The sequence below is a fragment of the Mirounga leonina genome, unplaced genomic scaffold (genome assembly GCF_011800145.1).
Source record: "Mirounga leonina isolate KUSES-001 unplaced genomic scaffold, KU_Mleo_1.0 Mir_454, whole genome shotgun sequence".
NCBI classification, from domain to species: domain Eukaryota; kingdom Metazoa; phylum Chordata; class Mammalia; order Carnivora; family Phocidae; genus Mirounga; species Mirounga leonina.
The window spans coordinates 2129131-2151873 of NW_023270763.1; the positions used below are offsets into that span (position 1 = coordinate 2129131).

Here is a 22743-nt window from a genome sequence, read left to right on the forward strand (position 1 = left end):
TCTTCCTCTCCCCATGGCACCTCACACCTTCTAATGTTCTAGAGAAGTTAACACTGATTATGTTGGCCGCCTATTTCCCAAACGAGAGGAGAAGCTCTAGAGGACGGGGATTCTTTCCACTGATGTGTCCTGAGCACCTAACACATAGGGACGTTCAATAAATAGGAGTGAAATGACTTCACAATGGCTGTGTGGTACCCAGTGCATGCTACCACTGAACCAAGTACCCCGTACTGCTGGCAGGTAGGTGTTCTGGGGTGTTAGTGTTATGAATCACCACTGCGGCGCAGACCCTCACTGTTCAAAGTGTGCTGAGGACCAGCAGCAGCCTGGACCCCACCTGGGAGCTTACCAGAAAGGCCGCGTTACAGGCCCTCTCTCTCCCGGGCCTACTGAATGGGACTCTGCATTTTCACAAGACAGCCGGTGGCTGCATGCACAGGGAAGGGTCCAGACAAGGGGAGGTAAGCAGGCACCCAGAGTGCACCCCAGAGGGAGGCTCCTGTCTCAGGTCACACAGAGTGACACCCTGGCCTCGGGTGGTACACAAGCCCATGACCATCTTTAATCATGGGCCAGCCCTCCAAAGAGAGGTTACTGTATGCCCTAAATCAATCTGGGTTACCAGCAGGAAACAAACAGCATACTCAGACTGGGGATTAATTACAAAGGTGTGAGGGGCTCTGGAAAAAAACGTGGGGGGAGCAAATGCCCTGATCTCATGCTGTTCCCTCCCCACCCCTCATCTGTGGCCAGATCACCACAGACCAAAATCTTGGCTTGAGAGGTCATGTACCACCAGGTGGTCTATGTGAACCTGAAATACAAACCTAAGGCTGTGGGAGAATGGCTCTTGGACAAGCAGAAGCCAGGGAGCACCAAACCTGTGCAGGTCAGCTCTGCAGGGCAGAGAGCTGAGCCGAAAGGGTGGAGGGGCCCAGAGAAGCTGCCAGATGTGAACTCCCACCTGCAGCTCAGGAGGAAGCCTTTCCCTTTTCCCAGAATCAGCGTGTCCTCCTTTTATAGGGAAATATACAGAAGGCAAGCAGTTCTGGCTTAGAAGTTGCGGGGTCTAAACGGAGATTAAGGACTACCATAATTTCTGAAGCAGAAACACAGCCTTCTGAAAACCGGCTGAGAAGGCTCACGCTGACAGTCATGTGAAGGGTATGAGAGAAGAGGTATACAAAGCAGACGAACTGAAAATGGCCGTTGGGGGAAATGCAGGCACAAGGCAATCAAGCCAGCAGAGAAGAACACGCCTCGGAAGTATTTTTGTCCCAATTTTAGGTCCTCAACATTCTCTTTAAAATAATAATAATAATTTAAAAAAACTCTTTGAAGTCTCTTCCTATTTCCAATTCTTTGGCATCAGAATGGCAAAAATAGTCAGTAGCTTTCGAATATATATACATATATGATGATTATAAAAATACGATGACTCCTCCCATAGGTTTAAGTAGGAAGTGAAAGTCAAGAAGTTACAAAGAAGAGTCTTAAAAGCAGAGCAAAACAAACACATGAAAAGATCCTCAGTGCCACGGAGAAATGCAAACCAAAACCCCAAGTGGTGTCATGCACAAGGCGGACACCAGCGGCCCTGGCGAGGAGAAGCCGGAGCCCTGGTGCACGGGACGGAACGTAAAAGAGCGCAGCCGCTGTTCCTCCAAGCGCTGACGTACGTGTTCCAGCGATCCCACTCCTCGGTAGATACCCGAAACAAAAACACGTTCACACAAAACATGCCCACACGTGAACGTCCACAGCAGTGTCATCCACAGGAGCCCAGAGTGGGAAATGACCCACATGTCCGCGCGCTGAGGACTGGAGGAGCGGAATGCGGTCTACTCGCCCTGTGGATGGGCCCGCTGCCGTTATGTGGAAGGGAATGAGAAGACAGTCACAGGCTGGGAGAAAATCATGGCAATGCACATCTGATAATGGACCGGTGTTCAAAATATACAAAGACCTCTTAAAATTCCAGAATCAGAAAACAACCCAAATAATGGGCAAAAGATCGGAACCTCACCAGAGAGATGGCAAACGAGCCCATGACAAATACTCCACATCTTACGTCATCAGGGAACTGCAAATTAAAACAACAAGATGCCCCCTTGCACCTGTTAGAATGGCTAAAATCCAGGACACTGACAACACCAGAGGCTGGTGAGGGTAAGGAGCAAGAGGAACTTTCAGACATGCCTGCTGGAAACGCATAATGATACAGCCGCTCTAGAAGACCGTTTGGGTAATTTTTTTTTTTACAAAATTGAACTGACCAGCAATCACATTCCTCGGCACTTATGCAAATGAATTGAAAATTTTTTATCTACACAAAAACCTGCACCCAAGTGTTTATAGCAGCTTCCTTCATAATGGCCAAAACTTGGGAGCAGCTAAGATATCCTTCAACAGGTAAATAGATAAACAAACCGTGGTCCACCCAGACAGTGGAATATTACTCAGCACTAAAAAGAAATGAGCTATCAAGCCATGAAAAGACATGGAGGAATGTTAAATGTGTATTGCTAAATGGTAGAAGCCAACCTGAAAAGGCTTCATACTATATGATGTTCTGGAAAGGGCAAAACTATGGTGAAAGATCAGTGGTCACATGGGGCACCTGGGTGGCTCAGTTGGTTAAGCGTCTGCCTTCGGCTCAGGTCATGATCCCAGGGTCCTGGGATAGATCCCCATATTGGGCTCCCTGCTCGGCGGGCAGTCTGCTTCTCCCTCTCCCTCTAACCCTTCCCCCTGCTCATGCTCTCTCTCTCATGCTCTCGCTCTCAAATAAAATCTTAAAAAGAAAAAAAAATCAGTGGTCACCAGGGGTTGGGGGGAAGGGAGTGAGGATGAATAGGTAGGACACGGGATTTTTAGGGTAGCAAAACTATTCTGTGTGATTCTGTGATGGTGGATAAAATTTGTCACAATCCACAAACCTGTAGCCAACAAGAGTGAGCCTGAATGTAACTATGGACTTTAGTTAATAATAAGGTATTGATACTGGTTCATCAATATTAACAATGTACCATACTGACGCAGAATGTTAACAACAGGGAGACTCTGAGGAGGGGAGGGATGAGATGTGTGGGAAGTCTGTACCTTCCACTCAGTTTTTCTGTAAGCCTAAAACTGTTCTTAACAAGGCTTATTGGGGCGCCTGGGTGGCTCAGTTGGTTAAGAATCTGCCTTTGGCTCAGGTCATGATCCCAGGGTCCTGGGATCAAGTCCCACATTGGGCTCCCTGCTCTGTGGGGAGTCTGCTTCTCTCTCTCTACCCCTCCCCCCAGCTTGTGATCTCCCTCTCTCTAATAAATACTTAAAAAAAAAAAGGCTTATTAACTTAAAAAAAAGTATTAAGTGAAAAAAACTAGACATAAAAGACTACACATTTATATAAAATACTCAGAACAGGTAAATGCAAAGAGAGAGAGAAAGAGAGAGAGAACACAGATTAGTGGGTGCTGGGGGAGGGGGTAACAGGGAGCAATGGCTTACTGAGTCCAGGTTTCCCTTTGGGGTGATGAAAATATCCTGGAACTGGGCAGAGAGGATGGTTGTACAACACAGTGAATGTACTAAATGCCACTGAACTGTTCACTTTATTTTTACTTCTTCAAGATTTTATTTATTTGACAGAGAGAGAGAGACAGCAAGAGAGGGAACACAAGCAGGGGGAGTGGGAGAGGGAGAAGCAGGCTTCCCGCTGAGCAGGGAGCCCGATTCAGGGCTCGATCCCAGGATCCTGGGATCATGACCTGAGCCAAAGGCAGACACTTAACAACTGAGCCACCCAGACGCCCCTGAACTGTTCACTTTAAAATGTTAATTTTATGTTATGTGATTTTGACCTCGATCATGAAAAAAGCAGAGCAAAAATAAAAAGGTCATGTCAAAGCAACTTTGCCGGTCAAGTTTTCGACGTCTGACCAAAATTCAAACACTGCTGTCCTGATTTAAAGCACCCAGACTGAGAGCATAGCCAGCAGATGGACTCCATCAGAGGCCACCCAGGGCACGACTGCAGAACCAGGCAGAGGACAGTGGAACAAGAGGTCAGGAGTTAGGTTCTGCAAGTCACGTTCGAGATGCCCATCGCACACCCAGGTGGAGACGTCAAGGCAGTGGTATAAGAGGGTCCAGAAACCAAGGGTACAGTTAGGGCTATATTTGTAAACTTGGAAATTACCAGCAGATGGAAGAATATCATAGGACTAAGGACATCCGTTTTTATCATATCCTGTAAATACTACTTCTCAGTTTGTTCAACTTTATTCTCTTTTCTGCCAAGCAGAATTTAAGAAATTGTTATGGAGTCAAAAAGATCCATCCCCCGTCCTTTTTATCCTGTCTTTGGTGTCATAATCTGAAAGGCCTTCCTACCCATCTCCATTTTATTCTAGTATTTTGATTTTAATGTTTTTGCCTTTAATCATATAGAATTAGGGTATTAGAAAAGGACCTTTCTTGTTTTCCAAATGATTAGCCATTTCCACAGCACCATTTCTTCAACCATCCCTCGTTCCCCACTGTTCTGAAAGCCTTCCCTCACGATATTTTTTTTTTTAAGATTTTATTTATTTATTTGAGAAAGAATGAGAGAGAGAGAGCACATGAGAGGGGGGAGGGTCAGAGGGAGAAGCAGACTCCCCGCCGAGCAGGGAGCCCAATGCGGGACTCGATCCTGGGACTCCAGGATCATGACCTGAGCCGAAGGCAGTCGCTTAACCGACTGAGCCACCCAGGCGCCCTCTTCACGATATTCTAAAGGCCCTGGTACAGGTGGGTCGGTCTGGGATTCGAGTCTACCTCACCAGTCCACTGCCTATTCCTGAGCCAGCACAACCCTGCTTTAATCACGGCGGCTTTACCCCACTTCAACATTTCTCATGGTAACTACTCCAAACACACAGCATTTTTTCCCCCCAGAATTTATTCATCATGCAAATCTCAGAATCATTCTGTCAAGTTCTAAGAAAAATAAATTGGGGTTTGACTGGTATTGTGTTCAATTCATAATCTGGCATTATTACAATATCAAGAATTTCTACTCAGAAAAAATAATTTTTCCCAGTCTTTATTTTCTTCAGTACAGTTTTATGGCTTTCATCATATAGGTTTTACTCACTTTTTGCTTATTCCTAGTATTTTATCCTAGCTTGCTGTTATGAATGGGATGTGTTTTTTTAAATTTTAATTCAATTAACATATAGTGTATTATTAGTTTCTGAGGTAGAGTTCAATGATTCATCAGTTGCTTATCACACCCAGTGCTCATTCCATCATGTATCCTCCTTAAGGAGGACATCACCCAGTGACCCCAGACCCCCCCCCCCCCCCCCCTCCAGCAACCCTGTTTGTTTCCTAGAGTTGAGTCTCTTATGGTTTGTCTCCCTCTCTGATTTCGTCTTATTTTATTTTTCCCTCCCTTCCCCAGGATATTTTTCTATTATAGGAAAGTACATGGGCACACATGTTCAAACACAAACATTTATTTTGTGTCCAGCCACTTCTGGAACTGTTTAATTCCAACAACATTCTGGGTGATATTTACCACTTATAATGCTAATTTTGTCCCTTCCTTTCTAGTCGATACGCGTAATTTTTTTTATTTAACGAACTAGAAACTCCACAACATCTCTGAATTAGATTAGCACCTGGCACCCCTGACTTGTTCCAGTCTGCAATAAGAATGTTTCTGTGCAGGGAAGATCTTTCCTTCAGACAACACCCCTACAGACTCTCTAATCGTGACCTATCTGTGATTCTATCTATTGAGCACTCAATGGTCTCCTCTTGGATCATGTTGTTTATATAAAATAGGTTAGATGACGGATTAATGTCAAAACTACTTGGGGGAAAAAGTCATAATCAAGGAAACAATTACCTGAGTATTAATTATAAAAACAGTACAAAAGAAAATATTCACAGGTATCACCGATTACCCATAAAAACAGTGGACAGTTTTTTGTTTTTAGAAGGCTCAAGACTTGTCTTTTAGTCTACTTCAAAAACACCTACATTTAAAACTTACATCCAATACTTTAAGAATGTTATTGATTTTAAAAATTAATGGAAGGCTAGAAAAAGGCATTTACGTTGTCAGAGAGTTTTACTTTGTACCAGATAGAGAAAAGAGAGCTCAGGCACCGTGGTGGCTCTTTTCTTGAAGTTACTGAGCATTAAGAAACAAGACAAGTTCCCAATTAAAAAAAAAAGTTGAAAAAAAATGCTAAAGATGCTGTGGTCTCCTTGGTAAATATTTACACATTCTGAAAATATTCAAGATTACAAAAATTCTAAAGGAAGATTCAAACCACAAATTAAAACACCTACAATTAAAAATGGAAACGTCCTTGTAGGTGTAGAGAGTTGACATAGGGGAAAAAGGACTTTAATCACTGCTGGATTATTTGTTACATAAACTATATTTATTATAGTTATATTAATTACATTAATCACATAGGATATATTCCTAAGGACACATACTATAAAATTGCTATTATAATGCACGCTCTAAAATAATGTTTCCTGTAGAAAACATGTTTTAAAAAATAAATTCATAATTGCTTCACAGAAATAAACAGGCGGCATTTTGTTACCCTCCTGGTATTTGTTCCTGGTTCGGTTACACAGATGCGTACAGAGATCATAGTGCACGAAGCGCTGTGGTGGGTGCGTGCGCCCGAGTTTCGCGTGGTGTCCCACGTGAGATCCGGGGGTGCCTACGCTCACCTGTGACAGCTGTCACACTGTGCTGGAGTCTGCAGACCTACTACTACTGTCCTCGTACAGGGAACTACACACGACACGGCTTCGGCAACACGCCCGTTTGTAGGTCAACACAGTCCACGCTCACCAACTCCCACAGGCAAAGTCATGTGTTACAAAGGGCCAAGCAGCAGTTTTCTCACCGGAAGTGTGGCCCCCACCCCGCCCTCCACCTGTGATTAGGAAGCTGCCAGTTAACGAACGAGAGAGCTGTGTGACAGGAGGTCTAAGGACCGTGAGGCCACACACATGCAGAAGTAGTCAGTACCGTTGTATGGCACCGCGGAGGCAGGTGGAGAAGGGCCAGAGTCGTTACCAAGCTCTATGGGCACCTGCCCCCGAGTCCTCCCGCTCCCGTTAGGCGTGCGCACTAGATTCAATGCCAGGAAAGCAACACGAATGCAGCTATTCCTGCTCTCGAGGACCTCAGCTTAGCAGGTGCCCTAAGAAGTAAGTCTCCCTCTGCTCAGATCCTTCTTCAGTGCACAGACCCACACCCGAACGGCCCGCTCTCTGCTGCGGAGTCTGAAGGGCTCACAGGGGACAGAGTCGGGTAGGAGCAGAGTCCACTGGCAGTCCTTGCCCGGAATGGTTCAGTCAGAGCGACGAGAACAGCGTGGCCTTTGTCCACCTCTGCGGGCACAGGGGGCACAGGGACAAGAGCAGGAAGGCCTCCTTGGACGTGGGGTTTAGGGGCATGTCTCCCTGCAGACGCCTGCAGCGCTCTGGCTGGCGCTCCAATGCCCCTTCCCCAACTGGGGGAGATCAGTGGTGGCGGGACTGGACCTGTCCCCGCCTCCTGACGTTTCCACGCAGGCCCTTCCTACATCTGACTTAGGAGACTAGAATGGCATGTGTGACTTTTCAGGGTCTCGCCAACCCTGTAGTTGTTCCTTTTTTCTCATGTTATTGTTTATCAGACCCCTGAGCTCTGGTCTTCTACAATAAATGCTTTCACAGCACACCTTCTTTTCCAGACTCGGGTTTTCACCTGCCTTTTGCCTGCGACTCCCACCCCCCTTTGGATACAGGATGGAGAGTGGCCAGGCCGAGTCTCTCCACCAACCTGTTCTTCGCAGAAGGACTCTGGGGCAGTTTCCCAGATGGCATTTCTACCTCATCTGTCTTCCCAGACCAGAGCTGAGTGTTGCAGACAGATGCTGCTTTTAATCTGTGTCCGAGAGAAGGGAGGGGAAGGAAGCTGGAACCCTGTCTGGGGCACAGGGGGCTTTCTTCTGAAATCCTACGAAATGTCCTGTTCCTCAAGCTCACTTCCCATCTCCTGAGCTTTGGCTCAACACAGATTCTGCCTTTGCCAAGGTCCCTTTGCTTCTTGGTGCTTTCCCTAACTTCTCCCAGGGCTCCATTCCAGACCGCGGGTCTGCTTCTCTCCCAACTGGAGGGGACTAGTGAGGATGTTTGGGGTTGCACTGACCCACCTTCGTCCCTCAACATTACTGTTGGGGGTTGGGGCTGAGGCCAAGAGATGAACTACACGGCCCGAGAATCATCTTTTTGCCTTTGGCTGCAGTGTTTTTGAAACATTAGGCTGGACCATAGGAAACTGCCATTTTTGTAGGTCAAAAATCAGAATTTCATACAGTTCAACCTACATGTGTAATAAGGCCTCTTTCCCTTTCATGATTACTCCTGGTGAATTTTTTCATATTCACATGTAAGATTTTAAATAGATACACACATATGTGTATATGTACACATGCATCCCATCAGGTAATGGGAGAAGGTCCTGTGAACCTGCTCCAACCTCACATCCTGCCGCAGATGGGTCATTTACCAAGAGAGTCAAGGCAAGCTCCTGCTCACCGACTCTGCAACCGCTGCCCACTCCCACCAGAATCACCTTGGCCAAGGTGGCCCGGCCAGATCTGATCAGGTCCTCTCTTCCACCTTGCATCCAGCACTTCGAGAGCGCTTTCTTTCGGCAGCCAGCTTCTTTCCTGCCTTCCTGCTTCAGGGCATCTGCTCTCGTGCTCTTTAATTCCTCTGCCTGAATTCTTTTCTTCCAGCTCACTACAGAGCTGGTGCCTTCCTGCCTTCCAGATTCAAGTGCTTCCAGCTTCAAGTCACAGAATCCCCAACTCAAAGTACATGGATTATGAAGACACAGTGCGGGGCTAATGGCAGCTCCACCCATAGGGGAAGGAGAACCTGGTTTTGTTCTTAGCTATTTCCGAAGTATGCAGGGACTCTGTTGAATAAATACAAGAAGTCGAAAGCTGTCACGCAGAAGGAGGGTTTGTTGCTTGTGCTGCTCCACACAGACCCATTATGTCAAATGGGTCCACGCGTTTCAGGGCCACCTGTAACAACTCAGTGTCAAGAAGCAGGGCCAGAAGGGGGGGCAGCCCGGGTGATCTCCTCGGCATAGGAGCTGCTTAAGGAAGGGCTGAAGTGCCCTGAGGGACACAGTGGGGAGGGTAGAAACTTAGGGACTCCGAGGTTCTGTCAAGCCCCTAATGTTTCCACAAACCGGTGAGCAGTTAGCACTCTCTGGCATGGCTGGACGCACAGGGGGGACCGCCCCTACGGCTAAGCCCCCGAAACAGGAATGCTAGCTCCCTGTGAGCAGGGGGGCTCCAGGGGAGGGAGCCTTGAGGGCCAGAGACCAGCACGTCCTCCCTTCCCCAAAACTCACTGGTCCAGCCGCTCCCTCCTCCTCCCATCAGCACAGGAGGCTGGGGAGGGAAGGCAAGAAAGTACTGGAGCTGAAATGCCCCCAAACCAAAGTAAAACCCCCAACCTGACTTTATAGGGTTACTGAGGACCAAAGGAGGTAAGAGAGAAGGGGCCTCAAACACAAAAACCAAAGCTCCCGATTCAAAGAGAAGGTATTCTTCCTTCTAGGGCCCATCCTCACGGCTTCTGCAGCATCTCCCGCATAAACACACACTTCATCAGGATCTGTCGGCTCCGCTTCCAAGATGATTACTTTTAACAAGACATCTGCCTGAAGTAGGACATTCTGGTGGTGCTGGCATGTTTGTTTAAAAACACAATCGTACTTCTTTATAATTCTATCAATATGTACTGATAAGAAGGTAAAACGCCAATCTTCCATCTCTCAATCCTGACCAGCTAACCTCTCAGGGAGGGTCTCCTTTCCCACATGGCTCCACACCCAGACTTTTCAACCTACAGGTCTCTAATCGAGTTGTCAGAGTCCTAGGGGAAAACCCTTCCCTTCCCCATCCAGAAACAAGAATTATGGAGCTTCATTTCCTTGAGAAAACATGTAAGTGGCCGCAAATACAGAGTTTGGGGTCATCCCAGCTGTGCCAACAACTGCAGATACAGAACTGGTATCGATGGAAAACACAGATTAAACATCGCGTGTTATAAAAATTCCAAAAAGAGGGGTGCCTGGGTGGCTCAGTTGGTTAAACGTCTGCCTTCAGCTCAGGTCATGATCCCAGGGTCCCAGGATCGAGCCCTGCATCGGGCTCCCTGCTCAGCGGGGAGTCTGCTTCCCCCTCTCCCTCTGCCCCTCGCCCGTTCATGCGCTCACTCTCTTGCTCTTGTTCTTGCTCTTTCACTCTCTCAAATAAAAAAAAATCTTAAAAATAAAAACTCCAAAAACAAACTTCTGAAGCAGCTACTCCCTTTCACCTGTAACAGAAACCAGCCACAAGGTGAGAGTTTGAATAATCACTCCCTCTCCCTCCTTGGTAAATGTCAAGTCTTTTGCCCGGAATGCTGTGTAACTTGTCCACAAAGATGCGCACCATCTTATCCTGAAAAGGCCGGTACTCGGCACCATGTGGGGCTCCACAGCTGCTGTGGACCAGTGTCCCTGGACCAGTGGCCAGCACTGAACTGCCTGTTACAGGTTGCTCAGCAGCCCGGTTGATCTGTCCCAGACACGAGTCCCAGGGAATCTCATCACACATCCTGCAGACAATTGTGATGGCCTCCTTCAGCTCGGCTGGGACTCCCACCCTTCCAGTGACTTAACCAGTGATGTCGCCTCTCCTGCCCTGCCCTCCTGTGTTTCCTGCCCCCACAAGCCAACTAGGTAGGTAAGCACTGTAAAAGGACTCACCGCCGTGTGCACAGCACAGCAAAGGGCCTGGCTCTGAAAGTCAGGAGCAGGTCTTGCTGCGGCCCTGACATCTGTCCTGGCCTTCCCTGGGTACAGCAAAGGGAACCTCCCTTTGACTGCCCCAGACACGCACTCAAGGGCTGGATGGAACACATACCACGCACAATCCCCAGAACCTTCCACCAAGGCAATGACAATATTAACACTGCACAGGACACGGATTCTGAATCATTGTTCTGGTGGCTTCGTTTCTGCTCAACTCAGTTTCAGGAGCTGACTCCCTAAGGCCTGGGTTCACTGGCTAACACCAGTCAATATTCATTAAGATCAGTCTTCCTGCTGAGTCTTGATGTAATGGAGCCATTAGGCAAAGCTGGTGCCATGGTTTTAGGCTAGACAGTAAAACAGATGCCCAAGTTCAGAGAGAGGTGCTGTCTACTTAGCCTCTGCTGAAGAGAGCAGGGGTGGGGAACACTTTCTTGGCATCCTGGACAACTGCAGGGCTGCTCTCCAGCTCCTTTCTACCCACTTCCAAATACTCCCAAGAGTTACCTGTTCCTTTTCTGTCCTACGGACAACGGCACTTCCAGACCACAAGTTCCAGATGGACCCAGCACGCCGAACCAACGCAAAAGTATTGGCTTCCCGACACATACTGCAGAATGCTAACCGGGTTTCCTCTCCATACCCCAATGTGCCTGGGCCCACCTGAACGTGTACCCCAATGGACACAGACAAACCTCTTCATGCACAAAAGAATCATTCAAGGGGCGCTTGGGTGGCTCAGTTGGTTAAGCGACTTCGGCTTTGGCTCAGGTCATGATCCTGGAGTCCCGGGATCGAGTCCCACATCGGGCTCCCTGCTCGGCGGGGGGTCTGCTTCTCCCTCTGACCCTCTTCCCTCTCGTGCTCTCTGTCTCTCATTCTCTCTCTCAAATAAATAAATAAAATCTTTAAAAAAAAAATCATTCAAAAAAACTAACCACGTGGTCAGCAACTATTCTTCACATTCTGCTCACTCGAAGGGCCATCAGGTAAAACTAAGCAGCTGCTCCGTCCAGCCCACTGGGCAGAAGAGGCGAAGAGGACCACTGCTTTTATTGAAATACAAACTACAAGAGTTAGCACAGGAAATAAAGCCGCGTGTCTTGAAGGGAGGGCACCACCCTCCGGGTGACGCAAGTCAAACGCCAGGTCCATCACACATTACCTTTGTTGGTTTGAAGATCGCCCTGTAATTACATCTCCAGATAAGCCTTAAGTATGAATCTTCAGTTCCATTTACAAGCGATAAGATCCATGTCCTCGACTACATAATAACAGAAAATAATTATGAGCTGTCAACAGAACACCATCTAACATCAAGCACAGCTATATTTCAGATTTCACATGACAGATAACTGAGGGTCAAAACTACTCCCCTAAAATCGGTTCGGTTAAAATAACCAACATGTCAGCCTGCAAGCTGGAGAGGAACACCAACCGTCCACGTGCCATGAATCCTCAACAAGGGCCAGAGGGGCCTCTGGATTTTGTTAACCGATGGAAAGAGAGATTTTTGTTTCTTGGTATTATTAAAGGACCAACCATGTGTGTCCAGGTGTAAAAGTAATTTGCTTACTTAAATGCAATTAGCCAACAAGGCAGTAAAATCCCAACTGTTCTCCCAGACCACGGAAGCGCATTTATGCTTCTGCTCTCACACAAACCCACTGTAGCATCACGCACAAAGGGGTTCTGAACCCAAGAAACAAAGACTTTGCAGGCCAGGGGTTTCAAAGTGCTTAAAAATACAGAACAGTAGGATGCCTGGGTGGCTCAGTCATTAAGCGTCTGCCTTCAGCTCAGGTCATGATCCCAGGGTCCTGGGATCGAGCCCCGCATCGGGCTCCTGCTACGCAGGAAGTCTGCTTCTCCCTCTCCCACTCCCCCTGCTTGTGTTCCCTCTCTTGCTGTCACTCTCTCTGTGTCAAATAAATAAAATCTTAAAAAAAAAATACAGAACAGCAGTGGAGGCTTCTTCAAAGTCCTATTTGCCTTTGCAAAAAGTAATGACACAGCAAACAATCCTAAAAAAGTTTATTTACAGAAACTTACCACCACAAAATTTCTTAACCTGCAGTCCATACAGCGTAAGTAGGCCACTTTGAGGCTTAGGATGGCAAGGGACCCTTTTAAACTATGTGCATGTGTGTGAACTTTCTAAGGAGAAGGTCCATGGCTTTCAGATAAAGAGCATCCTGACCAAGGTCTCTAGCCGGCCATTGCATGATGACCGGTCCCTCTGCACTAGAAAGTTCCGTCTGGCTTCTACATACTATTAGAATTACTACGCCATACTATTAGAATTCTCTGACCTAACTGGTAGAAACAGTGGGCACTGAGATAGTCTCATGTGTATGTTCCTCTCCACCTGCTAAAAAGCCATGGTGCCTTCAGGGGCTGGCTCAAATCACACTTCCTTCATAGGCTTTTCCAGGTAGCTCAGCCAGAATTAATCTTCCCTATTCTCACCAAGCCACCTGTCTCCTTTTACAACGGCATTTAACACGATCTACATTCAGACTTTATATTAAAGAGTGCAACTGTCCTCCCAGCTAGCCAGACCACCTGAAGGGTAGACACTGGGCAGGATACACCATTAACTAACCCCTTCCCCACCAGCACTGAGCATATCACCTTGGGTATACGGTTAAAAAGCATTTGTTGAATTTTTTTGTTTCAGTGTCAACAGGAGACCACTAATTCTAACAATCCCACTCTTCACAAGGTTTCTAAATCATCCCCACAAACATACACTAGGAGGGCCAGTGGGAGGCCTTAGGGAGTCAGCTCCTGAAACTGAGTTGAGCAGAAACGAAGCCACCAGAACAATGATTCAGAATCCGTGTCCAGCTCTGGGTGGTTAAAGGATACACTCACACAACTGTGTGTATGGTACTGGGATTTCCTGTCCATGGAACAGATGCTAACCTTTCAAATGGCTTACATCGTATCTACTTCCAACGGGATGTGGGATTCGGTCCTCACAATCGGCTCCTCAGAGTACGGATGCGGGGGGGGGGGGGGGGGAGACCCTGGGAGATACAGCCAAGCTGGTCTAAAGCCTTTTCCACACAAATGCCGAGGCCCCTGCCATCATAGAGGCATTATCACACAGGTTCCGAAACGCCACATACACAAACTTTAGGGACAGCCCACACAGGGAGGGAGAGACTAGCATCTTTAAGATTATATAAATGAAAAGAATGAATAAGCAGTCTAAGTGGGAATATTTACAGGAGGTCAAAGCAACGAATAGATTCAAATAATCCCTGCAGAGGGTAGCATGAGGTGATGAAGTTAGAGAAATGACAGGTTCAAATTCAGGCACAACTGTGGTCCTGAAGGAGGAGTCCTGGACCTGGAATCAAAAGACCGGGATGATGGAAACTTCTGGTTCTGCCAAGGTGGAGTAGCCCCATTCCTCCTGGGTCCTCTCCCTTACTACTAAGGACGCTCTGGACAGAACACAACAAGCAAGCGTAGGAAAGACAGTGGCGACAAGAAGGCAGGCTGCCTGGGACTTCAGGACCTGAGGAACCACGTGACGGGGAGTCCAAGGTATCCTCACTGCCTACCTGTCCGGGACAGGGCGCTGCACAGCCTCCAAGCTGCAACAACCAAAAGGTGCAGATGGAAAGAGCTCTGAGAAAAGCTTCCTAGCAGAAGGGCTGGGAAAAGGGTGGTCTTAACAATAGAAAACTGTTTGGGCAACACCTATCCTATTCTAGCCAAATACCAACAGAAAAACTGCACACATCACCCACTGAGGTGATCTCCTAGTTCCCTTTCCTGCCCGGCAGAACCAAGAAGCATCAAATGGCCTAGGTAATGTTGGCAGGGCCAAGCAAGGCTCTCTTCTTCTATTCCCGCCTGGAAATGCAGGAGGTGCTCCAATTCCCCGACCAGGGTGGCGTCAGTGGGGAGAGGAGCCTCCACCCTGACTCAGTCCCAGAGGGCAGGAAAAGGAGTTGAGAGGCTGGGCTGGTTGCCACTCTGCTGCTCCTAACACTCCCCGGGATCAGCCAGGCCAGGGGGAACTGAGGTCACATCCCACTCAACAAGGCAAAAGAGGCTCAGGGACCTAGAGGTCAGTAATAAGAGCCACTGACCCTCCTATCACCAGAGTCTCAGAGGGAGGGGACAAAGAGTGGGGCTGAAAGGTATTTGAAGAAATAATGGCCAGAAACTTCCCAAGTTTGGCAAAAGACATAAATGTACAGATTTGAGAAGCTAAGCAAACCCTAAACATAATAAACTGAAAAAACCTATATACAGACAAATCATAGTTTTGGAAACTAAAGGACAAGTGAGCAATCTTAAAAGCAACTAGCGAGACAGGACACATTTACTTACAGAGAAAGAACAATTCAAATGACAGTGGATTTCTCATCTGAAACCAGGGAGGCAAGAAAAATGCACATTTTGCAACTACTACAAGAATGTGTCAACTGTGAATTCTATAACCGGCAAAGAGATCTCAATGACGAAGGGGATATAAAGACATTCTTGGATGTAGGAAAGCTGAATTTGTTTTAAGCAAGGCCACCCTTAAGAATGGCTAAAGGAAGTTCTCTGAACAGAAAGGAAAGGGTAACAGAAGGCGCAGAACCTCAGGAAAAAAAAAAAGACCATCAGAGCAGGTAAAAATAGGGATAAATATAAAAAACCATCCCACTTCTCACAAGTTTCTTAAATCATATTTGATGACTGACATAAAACCATCTGATGTGGGACTCAAAGTATAATAATAAATACTTAAAACTGCACATTTAAGAAGTGGGGAGGGTAAAGGGGTCTACATGGAAGTTCCCACACTTCACTCACAGCCGTAAAACCCTGATGCCAGTAAGCTATGCATGTATATCATAAACCCAAAGCAACCGAGAAAAGGAAACAAAGTTTTAATTGATATACTCAAAAATCAACCACCAATTGATCAAGACGGAATCCTAAAACATGTTTAAATAACCCACAGTAAAGTAAAATAAAAGAAACAGAAAAATAACAAAATGGGAAACTTAGGCCCTAACATATTAATTACCTTATCTTAAATGTAAATGGCCTAAATACGCATATTAATAAGGACTGACAGAAAAAAAAAATATGATGTAACAATATGCTATCTCCAAGAAACTCATTTCACAGCAACAATGTGGGTAGGTTTAAGGGATTGGAAAATATACAGCATGAAAACATTCATTTTTTTAAAAAAAGGTGGCTATATTAAAATATCTGATAAAGTAGACTTCAGAGCAAAGAAAATTACTGGAGACAAAGAAGGGCATTACATAATGACAAAAGGATCAATCCACCAGGAAGTCATAATAATCCTAGATGTTTATACACCACACAACAGAGTCTCAAAATGCATGAAGCAAAAATTGATACGAGAAATAGACAAATCCACAGTTATAGTTGGGAGACTTCAACACCTCACTCTCAGCAACTGACAGAAATACTAAACAGAAAATCAGTAAGAATACAGAACTCAACACCACCATCGACACCAGTAGCTGTCACGTGTAGAAAACTCCACCAAACAACGGATACACATTTTGTTCAAGTGTCTGTGAACATTCACCAACAAAGGCCCACAGAATATATACCATGATGGACCATATTCTGGGCCATAAAACAAACCTTAAGTATGTAAAGGAATTAAAATCATATAAAATATGTTCTCTGACCTTAATAAAGTCATAGAAATCAACAGAAATATAGTAAGAAAATCTCTAAGCTCTTGGAACCTACAACACACTTCTAAATAATCCATGGGTCAAAGAAAATATCTGAAAAGAAATAAAAATACACATGACACTGAATAAAAGTTAAAACATATCAAAATATATGGACACAGCTAAAACAGTCCTGTGTGGGAAATTTATAGCACTTAAAATGCTTACATTAGAAAAGAGGAAAGGTCTCAAATAAACAATCCAAAGCTCTACCTCAAGAAACTAGGGGAAGAAAGAGCAAAATAAACCCAAAGGAAGAAGGAAATAAGAACAGAAATATATGATATTGAAAAGAGGAAAGCTATAAAGATAACGAAATAGGGCGCCTGGGTGGCTCAGTTGGTTAAGTGACTGCCTTCGGCTCAGGTCATGATCCCAGAGTCCTGGGATCAGGTCCCACATCGGGCTCCCTCCTCGGCAGGGAGTCTGCTTCTCCCTCTGACCCTCCCCCCTCTCATGTGGTCTCTCTCTCTCTCTCTTTCTCTCAAATAAATAAATAAAATCTTTAAAAAAAAAAAAAGATAACGAAATAAAAAGCTGGTTCTTCAGGGGGAAAAAAAATAAAAGTGATAAACCTCTAAGAAGACTGACAAAAATAAAAGACACAAATCACCAACACAGGAAAGAAACAGAAGATATGCCTCTCACCATTCTCATTCAACATAATACCAGAAGTTCTAGTTACTGTGGTAAGGCAAGAAAAAGAAATAAAAAGTATGCCTCAAGAAGAAATAAAACTGTCCCTATTTGCAAGGAACATGATGATCTGTGTAGAAAATCCCAAGAAATCTACAGGAAAGCCCTTAGAACCATTAAGTGTATTCGGCAAGGTTACAGGACACAAAATCAAGACAGAAATATCAATTGCATTGCTGTGTATGAACAAGGAGCATGTGGAAACTGAAAAAACAACAAACCACAGTATCATTTACAAGTGCTCTAAGGAAAACAAGATACTTAGTATAAGCTCAAAACACATACCAGATCTGTCTGCTGAGAAATGCAAAATGCTGATAAAGAAATCAAAGAATATGGAAATAAAGACATACCATGTTCATGGACTGGAAGACTCGATATATAGAGATGTCAATTCTCCCCAAAATGATCTATAGGTTTAATGCAATTGCTATCAAAGTCCCAGCAAGGTTTTCTTTTTTTAATAGACACAGACAAGCTTATTCTAAGATACATATGGAAAGGCAGAGGCCCTAGAAGAGCTAAGCCAATCTTGAAAATAGAAAATGGAAGTGGGAGAAAGCACTCTATCTGATATTAAGGCCTACTGTATAGCTACAGTAATCAACGGAATGTGATAATGGCAGGAGAGACATACAGATCAGTGGGACTGGATAGAGAACCCAGAAATAGGTCCATACAAATATGCCAAGTGATTTTTGACAAAGGAGCAAAAGCAATTCAATGGAGGAAGCACAGTCTTTTCAACACGTGGTGTTGGAACAATTGAGCACTCAAGGCAAAAAACAAAACAAAACAACAAAAAACCCATACACTTCCACCTAAACCTCGTACATTTTCATGGGATAATTAACTCAAAATGGATCAGGGACTTAAATGTAAAACTACCAAACTTCTAGGAAAAAAAAAAAAATCTTGGGATCTAGGGCTAGGCAAAGAGTTCCTAGCTTTGATACCAAAAGCATTACCTATAAAGGGGAAAAAATTGATAAACTGACTTCATCAAAAAAAGGTTTGCTCTGGTAAAGACCTTAAGAGGATGAAAAGGAAAGTTACAGACCAGGAGAAAATATTTGCAGAACATAATATGTGACAAACGACCAGTATCTAGTATAAAAACACCTCTCAAAACATTTAACCAACAATAAAGCACAATAAACAACAAACAGTAAAAAACAAGCAACCTAACTAGAAAATAGATAAAAAACATGAAGAGATATTGCACCAAAGAGGATATACGGATGGCAAATAAGCACAAGAAAAGATGTTCTACATCATTAGCTGTTAGGGAAATCAAAATTAAAACAGCAATGAGCTAGCCCTTGCACACCTATCAGAATGGCTGAAATAAAAAAGGGCCATCCAATGCTGGCGAGGATGCGGGGGAAACTGGATCACTCAGACATGGCTGGTGGGGATGCAAAATGATACAGGCACTCTATAAACACTCTATTAACCACGCAACTGCCATACAACTGAGCAACTGTATTCCTAGGCACATATCCCAGATGCATGAAGATGTGTGTACATGCAAATACATGTACACGAATGTTCACAGATTTATTCATAATAGGCAGAAAACTGGAACAACCCAGAGGCCTTGAAGGGTTACATGGTGTGCTGTGGTAAATCCGTACCGTGGATACCACTCAGCAAACAGAAGAAATAAACTATTGATTTTTGATACACACAACTTGGGTGATTCTCCAGGGAATTATGCAGAATGATAAAAGAGGTCATATTCTGCATGGCTTCATTTACATAATAATCTGGAATGAATAAAAGTTATAGAATTGGATAACTGATTAGTTACTGCCAGGGTCAGGGAAGGGCAGAAAGGAGGGGCTATAAAAGGCAACATAAGGGATCCTTAATGGTGATGGGAATGTTCTGTATCTTGATGTTCACATTGTCAGTATCCTGGTTGTGATACTTTATCCCAGTTTAGCAAGCTATTACCGTGGAAGGTAAGTGAGTAAAGGGTACATGGGCTTTCTGTATTATTTCTTACAACTGGATGGGACTCCACAATTATCCCCAAATTAAAGTTTAAAAAAAAAAAAGGACTAGGTTTGGTTCCCAGCGCTGCCACCTGGTTATTAGAAGCTGACCTTGAGTAGATTTTAAACTCTCTATCCTCAATTTTCTCATTGGCTAAATGGGACAATACCATCTGAAGCATGATAAAAACTAAATGTCATTTATGAAGGACTGGGTAATGTGCACAGCACATACTGAGCACTTCAAAAATAGCCCGTTAACACCAAATCTCGATGTAGACACAAATTATTATTCTATTATTCTAAACAGTATCATTCAAAGGTCCACTGCTAAAGCCATTACAAAGCAATTAATTTAAAAGGTCTCTTCCCAAACTGATCAGTCTAAAACTGGTGTGGCGAGGGGAAGAATTTCTGGTTTTAAAAAAATCAGAAGATAAATTTCTAACTAGTCACTGAAACAGTCACAACAGATAAAATGGTTTAAAATGGAACTACAGTTAGTAAAAAGTTGGGAAGGAAAATAAGATACTGGTTAACATATCTTATTTCTGTTGATTAGGAAGTCAATAAAAGTTAAAGGTTTTTGTGCAATGGGAAAAGGTTAAGACGGAGTTTTCTAAAATGCACTCAACACGATGACTTAGATTTAAGATTCTGTTTCTAAACATTTTCTCCACCTCCGGAGTTAAAAGAAAGTGGAGGGAGTCAGCGAAATCCTTATACTTTTATACCTGCTTGCTTTGGAGGTTCAGAAAAGCAGCAAAAATACAATCTGGCTCTGTGATAGAGAAAGACAATGACATGCACTTTACCCCAGAAGATGAGGGGAATTTTAAGCACACAGTGGATCCCCTTGAATCACACTGGGCTCCTAGCCTTAAAGTTGATGAAGTACTGGCCAGAGCTGACTCACAGAGAGGCTTTTGAAAGAGGTGAAAAGGAAAGGAGTGTTTTATCATTCAAATTATTCTCTTCCTTTCATTCCCGGCAAGATTCTAAAGGAGCTATTTTTATTAAAATAAATTATTTTAATAACAAATACAGAAAGTGGGAATCCCAGTGAAAGCGCCTGGAGGGAGGAAGGCCTGGGAGACCAGACCCAGGGTTCCAGCATCCAGGTCCCAACGAGGAGGCACTTTCCCCCAAGGCCTGGAGCTTCTTCCTCATGGGTGAAGCGAAAGAAACGTACCAGATGCCAGATGCGTTTCTACAGCCCTCTTGCTAAATTTAAAGTCCCTTGGGGCACCATAAAATCTAGTCTCCAGACAGCTGTCTGGTATGACAAACTCCTCTACCTCTGCTTTGAGACATACCTGTAATTTACTTTCCCCAAAATGGGCCCGGGGAAAGAGTAGGTGAGAGGACAGGGAGAGGAGTAGGGATAAACTAAAAAGACAAAACAAAACCCCCGAAATGACCCTGGGTGCAGGAGAGAATCTACTTTCTGCTGCTCATGGTCAGTTTTCTCCAGATTCCCTTTCTTTGGGGCCCTTCGGCACTGACTCACAGTAGAGAGAGACTAGAACCCAGACTTTCTCAACTCTACAGGTTTTTTTGTTTTTTTTTTCCCCCCCAAACTGCCAAGAATAAGAGGAGCAAGCAATAGGAGAGCCAGAAGATTACACACCATTAAGAGATACATGAAAGTTGCAAAGCAAGGAATTAATTTGTATCCAGATGCAGACAGACAAAACAACTACAGGGCTGGGGAGGCAATGTGAGCACAGGCTGGACAGCTGAGAATATTAAGGAGTTACTAATCCGCAGGTCTGACAAGGGTACCGCGGCCGTTTTTGAAAATGATGTCTTATCTTCTGGCGACATACGCTGAAGACTTTCTAACGAAGCTACCCGATGCCTGGGATTTGCTACAAGCCACGGGCAGGGGTCTAGGTGAACCCAGCGGCAGGGAACAGCGCAGCGCCGACGGTGGGGGAGGGGGCGTGGGTGCTACGGCTCGTTCTCTTCTCCGGACTTTGGGTAGGTCTGAGATTTTCCAAATAAGCAGTTAGTTCCACCGAGAGGCTTGGGCCGGTTTCCCCTCCGGTCACACCGCTCGTCCGCACTTACTGGGAGGCAGGAAAAGGAGGGCTCCCCGGCCCCAGGGGGCTGGCCGTGGGAAGCGCGCAGAAGCCATCCTGCAAGGGCGCGTCCCCGACCCGGCGTCCCACTGCCCCGAAGCCGGCCGGCTTTTCCGCTTCTGCGTCGCCCAGGCCCCGAGAAGGCGGCGGCGGCGGCGGAGGCCACGCTCGGGCTGCCGCGGGGACGGGGTGAGCGCCCCTCCCCCGGCCAGCGCCCTCCCACGCCGCCGCCGCCGGCAGCTGCGGCCGCACCTGCGCGCACCTGGGCGCACCTGGGCACACCTGGGCGCACCTGGGCGCAGGTGCGCGGGCGGGGACGCGGAGGCGTGCGCACCTTGAGGATGTTGTCGAAGATGGTGTCGCGGAACTCGAGCAGCGCCTTCTGGTCGAACTCGCGGCCGTGGATGATGCGCATCTGCTTGAGGAAGGTGGACTTGCCGCTCTCGCCCGCGCCCAGCAGCAGGATCTTGACGAGGCGCCGCACGGCGCGCCGCTCGCGGGCCAGCCCCGCGTCGATGTCCCGGCTGCGCCGCCGCGCCTCGCGCTCCGCGTCGCGGGCCCCGCCGCCGCCCGCCCTGCGCTCGCGGGCCCCGCCGGCCTCGGCCGGCAGCAGGCAGCGGCTGAGGGTCCGCACCACGCCGGACATGGCCGCTCAGGCCATGGACCCCGCCGCGGGCGAGGCGAGCCCCGCGCGGCAGCCGGCCGCTCCCTCAGGCCGCGTCCGTCCGCCGCCGCCGCCGCCGCCCCGAGGCCCGCTCTCGCCCGCCGCTCGGCCGCGGCGGAGGGGCGGGGCGCGCGCCGCTGCAGCCCGGCGATTGGGCCTGCTGTCGTCCGTCCGGGAGAACGCGCCTTCCGATTGGCCCGCGCCGCGCCGGGAGGCGGGCGTCCCTCGGCCCTCGGGGAGGGGCCGGAGCCGAAAGAGGCGGGATCTTTGGGGTGGGGGCGCTTCCCATTGGGCGCCCGGGATGAGGTTCTTTCTTTCAGAATGAAAGGGAGGAGGGGTCGCTGGGGAGGCGGAGCGGCCTCCGCCATGGCCAATTATGATTGCTCTGGGCTCACATCAATCACAGCGAACGGTCTTGGGACTGGGGCATTGGCGAAACCGGGCGGGACCAGAAGTGCCAGGTGTACAGAAAGATTCGCCCTGGGTTCCCAGATTGGGTCAACCTGTGAGACCAGGGGGCTCGCGAGTGCACTTCGCGTTGCCCGAAAATGCCGACAGGAGATGCAGCTGCTCGTTTTAGGCTTGCAGAGAGAGCTGTTCCTGAACCATTTTCCTTCCAGAAACACGGGGCAAGGGGACACACATTTTCAAACAAATGCACACTTTGAGAGTGGCATGGCCTCTG

General features: G+C 46.7%; 1 protein-coding gene across 1 annotated transcript in view; it reads right to left on the bottom strand.

Moving 5' to 3' along the window:
• GNA12 (G protein subunit alpha 12) overlaps window positions 1–22138 on the bottom strand; it is a 108026-nt gene extending 85888 nt beyond the window's left edge. The window contains exon 1 of the mRNA XM_034988277.1: window positions 21729–22138. Within this exon, the coding sequence (XP_034844168.1) occupies window positions 21729–22040 (312 nt within the window). The 5' untranslated portion in view covers window positions 22041–22138. The remainder of the gene's footprint in view (window positions 1–21728) is intronic.
• Between the last annotated feature and the right edge of the window lie 605 nt (window positions 22139–22743).